The sequence below is a fragment of the Polypterus senegalus genome, chromosome 10 (genome assembly GCF_016835505.1).
Source record: "Polypterus senegalus isolate Bchr_013 chromosome 10, ASM1683550v1, whole genome shotgun sequence".
Lineage (NCBI taxonomy): Eukaryota > Metazoa > Chordata > Cladistia > Polypteriformes > Polypteridae > Polypterus > Polypterus senegalus.
The window spans coordinates 117,571,710-117,585,873 of NC_053163.1; the positions used below are offsets into that span (position 1 = coordinate 117,571,710).

Here is a 14,164-nt window from a genome sequence, read left to right on the forward strand (position 1 = left end):
GGATTGCTTCCTTATTAATGCTACAGCATTTTATATACTCATAGCACAGAAACAAGAAAACATCAAGAACTATGATAACAAAATGACAAGATGACTTTTAAAATCTGTATTTAATTTTAGAAATGGTAAATAATAATTTGTATCTCTCAGTAAGAAATGTTCAGTTAATAATCTTAAATTCATGTTACATAAAATTACTGACATTAACTAAAGTATAGCCATTCATACAATTTAACAGAACATGGCATGTACCTAAAATCAGTTAAGAGCTATGTATCCAAACAAGCCATAATCCATTGTCATCCGCCCCTTGTGACAGAAATATCAACTATGCAGCTGAAAACCAACATTTTAAAATCATAGCCTGTCAATATGGTATCTTATTTTGTGAAAGCTCTTAATCTCCATTGACACGATTATAACATTGTCTACTGTAGGGTTTCCAGAATAAAATATTTCTTGCCTGGCAAAAACAGCACATCTGACAGTCAGTATTGAATTGCCTGTTGAGGTTGTTTATATTGGAAAATTGAGTTCTGGCCAATGTACTTTTTGCTCGAATGATTAATTTTCAGGTACAATGTTTAAGCACATAAAAATGTCATTTGACCCAAAATTTTTTTTTTTTTTTTTTAAAAAGAATCCTTTAGTGTAAACACAAAAATTGTGTTGTGTATATAGTGTGAAAAATATTATGAACACTATATTTTATCACTCAGCTTCATACTTTCACTTCAATTTGCCCAGTTCAGGATGTCTGTTCTAGCAACATTGGACTGAACACAAGTTCCTCAGTAAACACACACACCATGCAAGTTTCAAGCTCAGTAGTTGATGTAATATTAATGTACTTTTAATTTTTACTTGTAAGAGTTTCAAATTAAATCAATTTTGTACATCCCTAAAGTGATATGCTAGCTTTTTTGAATGAGTAATTGCAGGTGTAGATTATTGCTTTAAAAATTGGATGCTTTTACAAGGTTTTCTTAATTGCATAATCAAAATTTATTTGGTGTACTGTACATTCTGTGTGCATATCATACAATGAAAGATTGAATTTTCATATTATATTTGTGTAATCATTTTATTTCAGTATTTTTCTTTCTTGTATTTTATACACACCTTATAGTACCATGCCAATACTCAAATCTTATGTTAAAGGTAATTTTAAGCAATTTGAAATTATCTTTTTAAGCATATGTTTTTATCGTTACTGTTTACCTGGGTCCTTATCTAGAAGATTGTAGTTTATTTATCTTGCAAAGTAAAATAAAAATGAATATACTTCTTTTCTGGCATGTAATATTCATGTTAGATATTGATAATTTTTAAATTTTTTATCCTCATTTCAGTGTTTATTGCATTACATTTGATGAGCTGAGAATGCTTTTCCAATTTAAAAATGTTATCTCTGTCTATTATAAAAGGAAATCCTGAGACGAGACTTTTTCAAAGAGATAATTTCAAGTCCCACAAGACAAGACTTTGTCCATGAGATTTTTTCAAGTCACGCCCTCCTCTCAACCATATTAAACCACGCACACAGCCCTCTCACCTCTCATTCGTGTGAATGCTTTTGACAGGCACAGTCCCTGCTCTCTTAGCTCTTAAAAATTTTTGTGTTTTCCTCACTTTAAGTTCCCAATTAATTAACTCAAAAATTGTTGATTGGTTACATAGCAAATTGGTTAAATGCCTATCAATAGTCTACGCTGAAACAGTTGGTGTTGATTGTGCGGAAGATGAAAACATCAACATACAATATCCCGAAGAATATCTACAACAGTTCACACCGTACAGTCTTCCACCAGTCAAATTACTGTTAAAAGGAGGATGTATCCAAGAAAGGTAATATAGTACATCTCCCACGGATAACATTAGACACCAAAGGAGATCTTGATATGCCATTCATATTAAAACGTTAACAGTTTCCTGTTAGATAATTGTCTTTACAAAAGCTATTCTATCTATCTATCTAATGAATTGCAGAGATAAACATTTGAAAAAGTCAGTTTATTTATTAGAGAGAAAAGTGAAATTCACTCACGGGCAGTTATACGTTGTGTTATAACAATGCAAGTACAAACACAGAATCAAAATTCAATGTGATATTGTTGAAAATTTCATTAAAAAATTGTTTTTACTTAAGTTTTACAGTAAAAGTGTAAGTTTAAAAGGTATTTGAACGTTAATTTCAAATCCAAACAGAACAAAATTGTATAATGCAACAAATAACTCTTAACGCAACATGAAACATAATTTAGCTTCAAATGATTAGGTTTTACTGTTTTTTAATATGGTTAATTACTCGCTGTAATGTAAAACAATTAATTCTGTTTTGCATATGGAACAATTCTGTTGGGTGGTGCAGTGGTAGCGGTGCTGCCTTGCAGTCAGGAGACCTGGGTTTGCTTCATGGGTCCTACTTGCATGGAGTTTGCATGTTCTCCCCGTGTCTGCATGGGTTTTCTCCGGGTGCTCCGGTTTCCTCCCTCAGTCCAAAGACCTGCAGGTTAGGTGCATTGGCAGTCCTAAATTGTTCATTGTGTGTGTGTGTGTGCCCTGCCCGGGATTTGTTCCTGCCTTGTGTCCTGTTTTGGCTGGGATTGGCTCCAGCAGACCTCTGTGATCCTGTGTTAGGATATAGTGGGTTGGAAAATGACCGACTGACAATACCCATGAAAATACCAGTCTGTTTAAATTGTACATCCACATCCCCATACGCGAGCAGCTGAACTGCAAAGTGGCTAGCGTGTAGCACCGGCCTGGGGCTTGGCGAGCAAAGTGAGCAGGGGACAAAGCCCCCTAGTAGTTTAGAATAACAACATGCAATGTTTACAAAGATAATTTGTTCTGTTACTTATTTGTATTTAGTCTTTAAGGCTTCTTTTAGTTAAATAAAGGGTGAAGTTAAAGTACATTAGGGCAAGGCAAATTCTTTTGACATCTTCGATTTATTGTAGGTGCGACATGATACAGAATTGCAAACTTAATATACATGATTGGCAAAAATATACTAGTTTACAAGAATTTTTTTTCACTTATATCTACCTGCTTTCCTCCGGTACATCACCCTCAGCACTAACAACTGCGGAGGGGTATATACTGAGAATTGTGTGAAGATCAAATTAAAGATTTTACAATTACCTGTGAAACATTGTTTTAGGTAATCAGAGGTTTCTGAAATTTTGCTTGAGCAGTCTGCCATTTTTGATTTGCCTTTCAGGCCTCTAGACAGTTTGATGAAGAAGGAAGGAAGAAGTTCTTCACCTTGGACATGAATAATATTCTGCTTGAGTGAGTTGAAAAATATATTTTAGTAAAGTGTTTGTTGCTTGTAGTTTGTGGTAAAATAACAGTCTGTTACCTGTTTCCTTATAGCATTGAGCTTCAACTCCAAGATCAGGGTCCACAAGTGCGGGCTGCTGTTTACTGTCATCTAGAAGCGTTTGTGCCTTGCAACAAAGAAATGCTGATGAAGAGGCTGAGAAAACTGAATCTGAATGTACAGGTTAAAACAGTTCACTTTAAAATATGTTTTCAAAAAAATAAAACTAGTTGCTACTTCACCTAGATATATTAAATATTAGTCTTAAAGAAGCTATGTATTTGTTGCATTTTTTAAGAGATGCTATTAAAATTTTAATGGTTCTGTTAAATATTCTAGCTATGTTTTAATAAATTACTTGGATACAGATTTGAAGGCATTTGCTTTTCTGGAAACAAGTAGAAGACTCACTGATTCTTAAAGGGGAGTTTATGGAAGGAGAAATGCAAGTTCTTCACTAACAGAAAAAATAGTAAAAAAACATTTAGTTTTGACTTAGGCAGTCCTGTCTTTAAAGGAATGCTGCAGATGTGGAAAAACATGCTCATTATCGATACCTACTTGCTAAGCATTAAATGGTGCAGTGATAGGAACAGGTTGCATGTGAAAGGGTCAATACTTTTTGTAATGTTTTGTCAGTGAGATATTAGTCAAAGGTTAAATAAATCCTTATGGAGAGTTTCTTATTTTTGACTGCTGATATCAAAATGCTGTCATATTCAGTTAGTGTTTGATAATGATGCACCTCTTGAAGCTGGAGATGTTGAAAAGGATCCAGATGCAGAAAAAAGTGGCAAAATGTTATCACTTCCAGGTGGTGTAATGGAAATGTAATTTTGCCTGACTTGCTAACGATACGATGTCCATCTGCTTTTCAGGGCAAATATGTTCGATGCCTATATTTTTTTTTACAATCTTAACCTACATTCCCTGAAAAGCGGTTATGGGTGTAGTTCTGTTTTGCTGGCACATTATAGTTTTCCTTTGCTGGTACAGACTTAAGTATTGCTGTAGGAATTTGCATACTTTTTCTTAAACCTAATTTCAAACTGGTATTACTTGGTTGATCATGTCCATCCCTTCTAAATGTATTTGCAGGTTATTGATCAATTTAATAGGCTGGTGATTAAAAAATGTATCATGGTCTTGTTAAATTTCTAAAATGATTACTTTGAAATCATTTGTATTCTTGTTGTGTTACCATGCTTTAATTTTGTACATTTACAGGATGACAGACTACGGATGCCACTTCAGAGACTTAAGCTTGCAGTTGGTAATGTAATGCCTGAACAGATTTCAAGATACCATGAGGATTGCCTTGCACATAGCCAAGCCAAGGTGGCAAAGATTGCAAAGTATGTATATGTGGTTTGTCTGTAAAATAATCTGTTTATAGTTTTGATATAAAGCTCATATTTATTTTTCATGGGATTCAAAGCATATATGTAATATATTTTCTTTGTATTAGGACCACTAATGCCAGTGGACTATTGGGTATTCAATTAATCATTGCATAAAGGTTTTTCGTGTACATTGCTTTTTCAAGTATTATTTATAACTCCTTATTGCGTCTACATTGCTTTTTCATAACTTGGGAATCATCTTTCTCTTACACCATGACATTCCAAACATCTGCTTGATCTTTTTCATCTCTGTCCTTGAGCATGCTATTTCCCACACAGCATTCATAAACATTTCTCTTCAATTTCGGAGAAGTTTCTTTAGAAGTCAGAATGAGGTGTGTCTCCCAATATTTCTTCTCATCTCATTTTTGCTATCATTGCTGTGCCATCATCGCCTTCTGTACTGAAACATATTACATAAGTAGCAGAACTTCCCTTCTTTCTCCAAACAACTCCATTATGGATATCTAAATGTATATTTAATATATCCGCATCCTGCACACTCTTGCACATTCTCTGCAAACAAAGGGTGCACTTGCCACCTGCAGACCACCCTTCATGCCACTACATTTTTTTAAATTCCTTGCATCCCCTTCCATCAACCTATGCTTTAGCTTGAATTTCTTCCAACACTTGAACTAAATACACCACCTGAGCAGGCACCTACCTCTTCCTTGCTTCCTCTCCATATACCTCTGGCCATCACCTTAGTATTCCTGCTTTTATTTGGAGTCATTTTGCTTCCAAATTATCTTTCTATTTCAGTGTATTCTTCCATTCAACTTCACTTTTTGGCATTAATATGGAATCATCTGCATACAAGAGCCCCATGGCGATCTTTCACACACTTCTCTGGTTAGTGTCTTCCATCACTATTACAGAAAGCACCAGACACAAAACGGGTGGTAGGTGAAGTCCCTCTTCTTGCTTTCTTGACTGCCGTTCATGCTTCCTCATACATTAACCACTGTAGACACTAGTCCTCAAAGTTCATCTCATCACCTTTTGAAGCACCTTGATACCCGATTTTTGTGTAACACTTTTTTTTTTTCACCTAAATTCATTATCTGCTTCAAGTGCTTGATCTGTAGCTATGACCCACATTCCAGTGGACTGCTCTTTCCATTGTATATTAGAATTACCATATATAGTACTTCTTTTTCAGTCTTCAGTAATCCTCCTTTCATGCACAATTATTTTGCACAGGGCTGTCAACCATTCAACCCCAGAACCATCTGCTGCTTTCAGCATTTTTAACATCACTCCAGTTGGGCCAGCTGCTTTACCTATCTTTATTTTTTTTTTCTGCACTTTTGAGTCGTCCTCTCTCAGGCTTACAGCTTGACCCTATTGTTTTGTCAAAGTGAATATTTGTTTGTTCTCCTCACTCAGTAACTTCATTAAGGTATCCTTTAATCTCAATACTTTCAATCACAATGTTTACCTCAGTGTTTTTCATGCATTTCCTATCTATATTGTATACTGTCTTTCTTTTGCCATCTGCTTTGCAATCTTGAACATATTTCTCTTTTCTACTTTAAAGAAGAATGTGGACTGTTGTATATCCCAGTTGTGTTTTTTTTTTTTTTTGTTTTGTTTATGGTACCTTTCCTGGCTAGGAAACCATCATGCAAGAAAGACAGGAAGAGGAGACTGCCTTTTGGGGCCATGGGTGGCAGCATCCCTCTGGTATCGCTCCTGTTGTGACACTAACAAGGCTGAGTTGTAGTTTTGGTGGGCAGCCCTGTTGGGTTCTTTGGGTGCCACTAGAGTGAACTATTGGGGGCAGGCTACCCTGTGATGGAGATAATAATCCTGTTGCACTGAAAGTTCTCTTCAGTTCAAATTGTAAAGGAACCGCTTCGTCTCCAACAGGGGTTCGGAGTTGGGAGGTGGTGGACAAAGCTTGCTGGGGAGTGGTGAGGAGAGAGAATGGAAAAGTAAAGGATTAAAATGGTTTGTGCTGTGCTGAGTCAGCAGAAGCCAGTCGAAGGTACCTACTTCTATTACCACATAAATACTCACTTTACTTCTTTAAGTGAAAGCTATGGTGTCCCTTTGAATGCTCCAGTGAATTGAAAGCTGCTGTCCTTCACAAAGTCCGCAGGTCATTGAATTGCAGAAGGGGGTGGGTGTAGCAGTTTGTTGGCCACTAAAGTGCATGGAAGGGGTGAGAATGGTTTAGAGGGATTGTCCCACACTGAGGCTACATATACACTACCGTGTTCTCATTTAAAAGTTGCTTTTTTAAACGAAAATGATGTCCGTTCACAGTAGAGGTTTTGCATTGTTTTTAAAAGGATTCCTGTCCATGTTGAAACAAATATGACCTAGACCATCACACACACTGGGCATGCTAATGTTGGCGTCAAACTCTGCAAAGGGACTGTCCCGTGAAAATCTTATTCCTGTGTGCTTTCAAAACAATTCAAAACATTGGACTGTGATAGTGTATTCACAGGATATAAACAGAGAGAAATTCTTTAAGGAGCGCAATGAATTGCTGTTTTGTCACATTAATGCAGTGATTACAGTTGAAAGCAACAGTCATCAGAACTGACAGTGGTCGTCTTGTCATTAAATGTAAACTACAGATGTTAAAGCAAGACTTATTTTGAAAGTGTTTAGCTCTATGCTTATTTGTGAGAGGGTTGATTACAAGCAGTTCATCAATTGGAGCACATCTTGTACCAAACAACGTTTGTAAAAGTAACTCAATATCAAAACATAAATTCATAAGTAAGTGTGTGTGTGTGCATCTATGTCTTGTCTTTACTGCATTCTGCTTTAATATCTCTGTTCAGTAATATTATGGCCTCAGCTGCATTCTACACTCATCCACTTTGCTTTAATATCTCTGTCCAGTAATATTATGGCCTCGGCTGCATTCTACACTCATCCACTTTAAGTGCCTTGTTATTACTTTTGTGCAGTGTGCTCCTCCTTACTGAATAGATTAAATGATAAACATTGATTAGAGGCTGCCAGTGGAGTTATATAAAATCTGATTTTCATGGTGCTATAAATTTTTTTTTTTCTACAACGGTAAAGCTGCAGGCCTAGAGATTCAATGCAAATCTTTAGTGCTTGGTAAATACATTGTCTTTTTATGCATGTTATTAGCATTCAGACTTTATAAAATGCTATTTAGATGCATATAGGTAAGCAGCAGAACAAGTGCCATGGAAAGCAATTCTATGCCTGCTATTTTGGATAAATGAGTGTTTTTTTTTTTTTCCCCCAATCCTCCCCATTACCCCCAGGCACCCCCATATCTTTGTCTGTCTAAAGCCATAGTCTCAACATTTCACCATCTCATCAGTTCCTCCTGTCTGTCCCTTTCTTGTACATGTTATTTGCTGATAGGCTTCTCGGACAGTATACTTGATCAGTTGTGAAATAGATATTTTTGTGCCGCAGAAATGGTGGCTGTCCATGATGTTGTTGTTTAACATACTGGTGTTCTTTAACGTACTGCTGCAATACAGAGTATGACCAATAGCAGCATATACTGTATATCACTCAGCACTGAATTCACACTTCAATATACTTTTGCTAATTCACTACACATTCACTAACCCATAGTTTAAGAAAAACTGTTCTAGTGCATTAAGGGAGGCGGGGGGCGTCCCCCACAGAGTCTTTTGCATGTTGGAGAGAGGAAGAGCAAAAAGCTGAACACGAGGTCTTTCAAAACTATTTACTTCCGGTACCAAAACTTCTGAAATGTTGGCAGTGTACTATTTTTTTAAAATTGATTTTTTTGCTACTTTTTCAGTACCAGCACGCTGCAAAACCCCAACCAGTACTATGTGTACTTGTAACTGGGATTTAGGGCTCAGTGCTGTCCCCTAGTGGCCACACTACCTTCTGCAGCTCACTTTAAAATTCCATTTTCTTGACTTCTTGCACACTCACAACTGCTTTTCTGGCATTCTGCTTTGCTTCCTTATACATCAATGTGTCATATTCTGCCTTCTTTTTCCTGACACTCTTTATAGTATTTCCCCTTTTCCTCCATTACCATCTATACCTCAACATTCCACCCCCTTGTTTCCTTGTGCCTCAGCGGTCACTTAGTCCACCAGACATGATTTATTGGTTTCCACTTGCTATTCATACCTGATGCTTATAAAATAATAAAAATTAAAAAAAAATATATAAAAATAAGTTGCTGTTTCTACTAACATCTCAACAGATTTACTCCTCACATTGCCCTCCTTCAACTTGAGGCCCTTCAGCATCAGTTCATACTTCCTTTTACTTTACTTCATGTCTCTTACTACAAGATCTCCAGCAGTCAAGCAATTCTGTGATAGACAGCTTTCTTCAAGGATCTGTTTTACATTGTTCACTCTAGCTTAATTAACTTTCCTCACCAACAAGTAGCGTATCGTACCACTTACACCACCAGATTCATATGTTGCCAAAGGCATACAACCTTTTCCATCACATTTCCAAACCCCCAAACCCTCTCGCTCTTAACATACCTAGTACTGAAGCAAAAGCTTATATGTATTTCATCAGAACCATCTCCACTGGCTCCAGCATGCCCATTCAAGTCGCAACCAATCGCAATCACCACCATCAAACTATCCAAAACTTGCCTTTCTCTTCATTGCTTCTGCCAATGTGTGTGGCATATGCTCTGAGACTATATTTGTAAGATGTTTACCAAAAATCATTTATCAACTACAACACACTCCTTTCACCCCTTTCACCTTCTGCATCTACTGCGCAAAGTTTTCTTAGTAAAGTACACCAACATTGACAATCACTGAGAAAAACCTGTAGCTACCTTTATTCTCTCTAAGCATTCTGTCGCCTTTACCTTGAAATGTTGTCTGTTACATGTGGCAAAAATGTATACTCGTGTTCAGTACTTCCAACACGTCATCTGATATTTTCTCCACTCCTCTTTCCACCTTCATATTCCTAATATCCTAAGTTACAACCTTTATACTCAGTCCTTTACACTTGCTACTCATTGCTTCTCCTTTATTTCCCTCACCACTTAGCCCCCACACAGTGAATGAAGTCTAATGCCATTCTAAATAGTGTTTTCCCTGCCTTTTGGTTCAGTGGTGGTGCTCATGGGATACTTTGGGCTCGTCTCTGCCCATGCTTTGCAATTCTTATCTTTGTACATCATCATGCAGGTGTTTTAGCTGAAGTTTCAAGACCGGCAGCAATTCCAGAAACATCATTTAATTGCATTTTGCGACATGCAAGGGGTACAGTGATGTTCTAACTCCAAGTCATGGAGGATTATACTCGTGATCTATGTAATATTAAATGCGTTTTGAGCTACTCTCTTAAGGATCTTAGAAATGGTAAATTATATATATATATATATATATATATATATATATATATATATATATATATATATATATATATATATATATATATACTAATAAAAGGCAAAGCCCTCCCTCACTCACTCACTGACTCATCACTAATTCTCCAACTTCCCGTAGGTAGAAGGCTGAAATTTGGCAGGCTTATTCCTTACAGCTTACTTACAAAAGTTGGGCAGGTTTCATTTCGAAATTCTACGCATAAGGGTCATAACTGGAAGCTATTTTTCCCCATATAATGTAATGGAGTCTTGAGTTGAGATGGCCGTGGGGGGCGGAGTTTCGTGTGACATCATCACGCCTCCACGTAAGTACGTAGAGAACAAGGAAGAACTCCAAACAGCGATCAGCACAAAACGCCATTTCACAATTGAGAAGGCAGAAAACATTATGAAGCAAATGATGCATACAAGCATATTCATAAGTACAGCTACTGCGAAACAAAGCACGGCGTGAACCGTAAGTTTATATTAAATTAAGTTCATAGACAGGCTGCCACTAGCGCTTGTAATTTAGTGCCTGCCCATATAAGGCCGCCCATCAGCGCAATCCAATACAAACACTGCCGGTAAATGTTCACGGGTGAAGGACTGTGCTTATGCAGAGGAAGATGAGATGGTCAGGGTGGTGTTTGGCACAAACTCATTGAAACTGCGAGAGAAACTTTTAAGTGCCGGGTCTTAGCTGACATTACACGAGATGGCACCAGTACAGCTGGGAACCTTCGATGCAAGAACACCAAGCGGCTCACGGAACTGACGCAATGCACAGACAAAAGCAACAGTTCCAAAGAGTGCTGAACAAAACCGAATTACACAATTGAGAAGGCAGCAAAAAATATGAAGCGCCTTATACATACAATCATATTCATAAGTGCAGCTACTGCGGAAACAAAGCACACGGTGGAAAAAGTGAATGTCCTGCTAAAGGAAGACAGTGTAAAAAAAACCCGTGCATGCAGTTTGTCACATCACAGATAAAAAGGAAGACGAGCTGTTTATTGATGCAGTAAGGAACTAATCGATGAATGAAACCTCTTATCTTTACAACGATTGACAAACACGGAATGTAACTTGAACACATCCTACAAATACGAGCCTGATTGAAAGAAATAATGATAATCAAATCCTTGATGACAGCAACATTCAATAACACTCACAAAACAATTACTGTATATTGACAATCATGTTACGCTATTTTTAAAATGTTCCCTTTTCTTTTCATAACTTCTACTTCTCCACTGTACACGGGTATATATATAAATGTATATATATACCCCGATCTACAATACATACTTTAGCATAGACAAGCCACACGCTGTGGCGCAATTGTAGAGTCTTCGCCTCTAACGCCGACATTCGAGGTTCGATTCCCGAGAGGGGGTGTACTGACTATGTACGCGCGTACCCGATTCATTTTACCTTCGCATCTCCTTGGTTTGGGACGTATGAAAAATATTAGGTTAACGAGAATCATGTTACGCTATTTTTAAAATTTTCCCTTTCTTAGCACAAGCACAGCTGAGAAGCTTCGATGCATGTACTCCATAACGCGCTAAAAATAACGATTTAATCACACTTTCAATTCCAAGCAAACGGAACTTTTGTCAATGCATGATTTCCTGGTACATCCATTACACTGATGCACACATCACAGCTACAAAAATGTTAGAGTCGGAATAAAGCGCGCTCCTACGACTGATCATTTCGACTACCCGTAAGCCTTGATAAAAGCATGGTTTTGTGCACACTGAAAAGCAAGCAAAATTAGATGCATTACAGAAAGCGGACTTTGTGGCTCTTACTGGGGATCATTGGACTCCGTGACCGTTAGTAATTCTAAATACATCTAATTACAAAATGTTCAATGATCACACTGTTTTAGCCTAATGTACAAAATAATTTTGGCTAATGTTACTCAGAGTTTAAAGAGTAAGCTGGTCAAATTACCTTTTATGTTTCTGACTTATTTTTTTAAGAAGAAAACTGCACTTTATGTTGAAATTTTGGTTATTATTATTTAAAGACAATACTATTCTGAAAATGTACTTAAAGTACTTAAACTACCACTTTATTTTTAAGTCTGCCCAATTTTAACCAGGGATGATATTTTTGTTTCTGTTTTGAATTCAAATGCAGTTTAAAAGCTTTTTTTCAGAAATTAAAACAGCTTCAGTTTACAATATTCATGTCCATGTCTATTATTTGATTCTGTCGCCCACTAAAACCGCTTTTAAATTAAAAAAAAAAACATTTGCCATTTGGGGCAAATTTACGTGTGCGATTACATACGATTAATCAAGATTAATTCTTACACAGCCTCTAATTAATTGGATTAATTTTTTTAATCGAGTCCCACCCCTAATATATATATATGTAGATATATATATGTAGATTTGTATATATATGTGTATATACAGTATATATGTAGATATGTATATGTTATATATGTATGTGTATGTATATGTATGTATATATGTATATATATATGTATATATGTATATATATATATATATATATATATATATATATATATATATATATATATATATATATATATATGCCAGCAACACTCATGACAATGACAAAACAATTACATTGTCAATCATCTTACGTTATTTTTAAAATGTTTGCTTTTATACACTAATAAAAGGCAAAGCACTCACTCACTCACTCACTCATCACTAATTCTCCAACTTCCCGTAGGTAGAAGGCTGAAATTTGGCAGGCTCATTCCTTACAGCTTACTTACAAAAGTTGGGCAGGTTTCATTTCAAATTCTACGCCTAATGGTCATAACTGGAAGGTATTTTTCTCCATTAACTGTAATGGAGTTGAGCTGGAAAAGGCGGGGGCGGAGTTTAGTGTGACATCATCACGCCGCCCACGTAATCACGTGAACTGACTGTCAACTGATACGTAGAAAACCAGGAAGACCTCCAAAAGCGCTTAAGAAAACATGCATTATATAATTGAGAAGGCAGCTAAACAATAAGAAGCGGCGAAAGTGACATATACTACCCTATTCATGAGTGCTGCTACCTCGAAAGAAAGCAAGGTGTAAACCTAAACTTTAAATTAAGTTCATAGACAGGCTACATGCTTCACATGCCCACAGGTAATGCGGGATACAAGTTTAATGAGAGGACGAGGATATAAACAGAGTTTTGATCACTTTGTAACTAAGTTAAAATTGTAGGTGAAGGGGTGTGCTTATGCAAATTCCAAGAGACTGTGTTTGTGGGGATTGACGGTTAAAGGGTGGGGAGTCACGCCATCATCTCCTCCCATTTACCTCATTTCGCTCTGAGCTGAGCTCATGCTAGCCGCTCTTCCAAGCAACTGGCCACACTGCCACCAAATACTCACAGAAAAATCCACAAGTTAATACACATGCTGTCTCTAGAGTTTCTCCACACTGAATCCTCCAGGCACTACTTACAAAAGGTTACATTGACAATCGTGTTACGTTATTTTTAAAATCTTTCCTTTTCTTAGCACAAGCACAGCTGAGAAGCTTCATGCATGTGCTCCATAACGCTTAAAAATAATGCATTTAATCACACTTTGCATTACAAGCAAAGGGGGAGCTTTTGTCAATGCATGATTTCCTGGTACACCGATTACATTGATCAGCGATCGATTCATTTTACCCTCGCACCACCTTAGTTTGAGAAGAAGTCTGAAAAATATGAGGTTAACACAGAAAAACATCACCAATTCAAGCTTTATGAATAATCGATTCGCCATCAATAATTGTTTTGGTAAAGCCATCCTCCTTCCATTTTATAATTTTTCCGCCACTAGCCATGATTAAATGAACGGTAAAAAGTAAGAGCGAGGGTGACTTATTTAGGCAGGAATATATATGACAGCAACACTCATGACAATGTCAATCATGTTACGTTATTATTAAAATGTTTCCTTTTTTTTTTTCATTACTTCTTTAACACACTACTTCTCCGCTGCGAGGCGCGGGTATTTTGATATATATACAGTGGAGGAAATAATTATTTGACCCCTCACTGATTTTGTAAGTTTGTCCAATGACAAAGAAATGAAAAGTCTCAGAAC

At 36.8% G+C, this 14,164-nt stretch overlaps 1 protein-coding gene across 5 annotated transcripts in view; it reads left to right on the plus strand.

Annotated features, from left to right (window-relative positions):
* The window catches only part of ubn2a (ubinuclein 2a), a 111,389-nt gene that overhangs the window by 49,921 nt on the left and 47,304 nt on the right, over nt 1–14,164 (plus strand). For 4 of the 5 annotated variants that reach the window (XM_039766423.1, XM_039766419.1, XM_039766421.1 and 1 more), the window contains 3 exons: nt 3,227–3,297; nt 3,382–3,511; nt 4,556–4,683. In XM_039766423.1, the coding sequence (XP_039622357.1) occupies nt 3,227–3,297; nt 3,382–3,511; nt 4,556–4,683 (329 nt within the window). The remainder of the gene's footprint in view (nt 1–3,226; nt 3,298–3,381; nt 3,512–4,555; nt 4,684–14,164) is intronic. The other variant, XM_039766420.1, reaches the window with a different exon arrangement.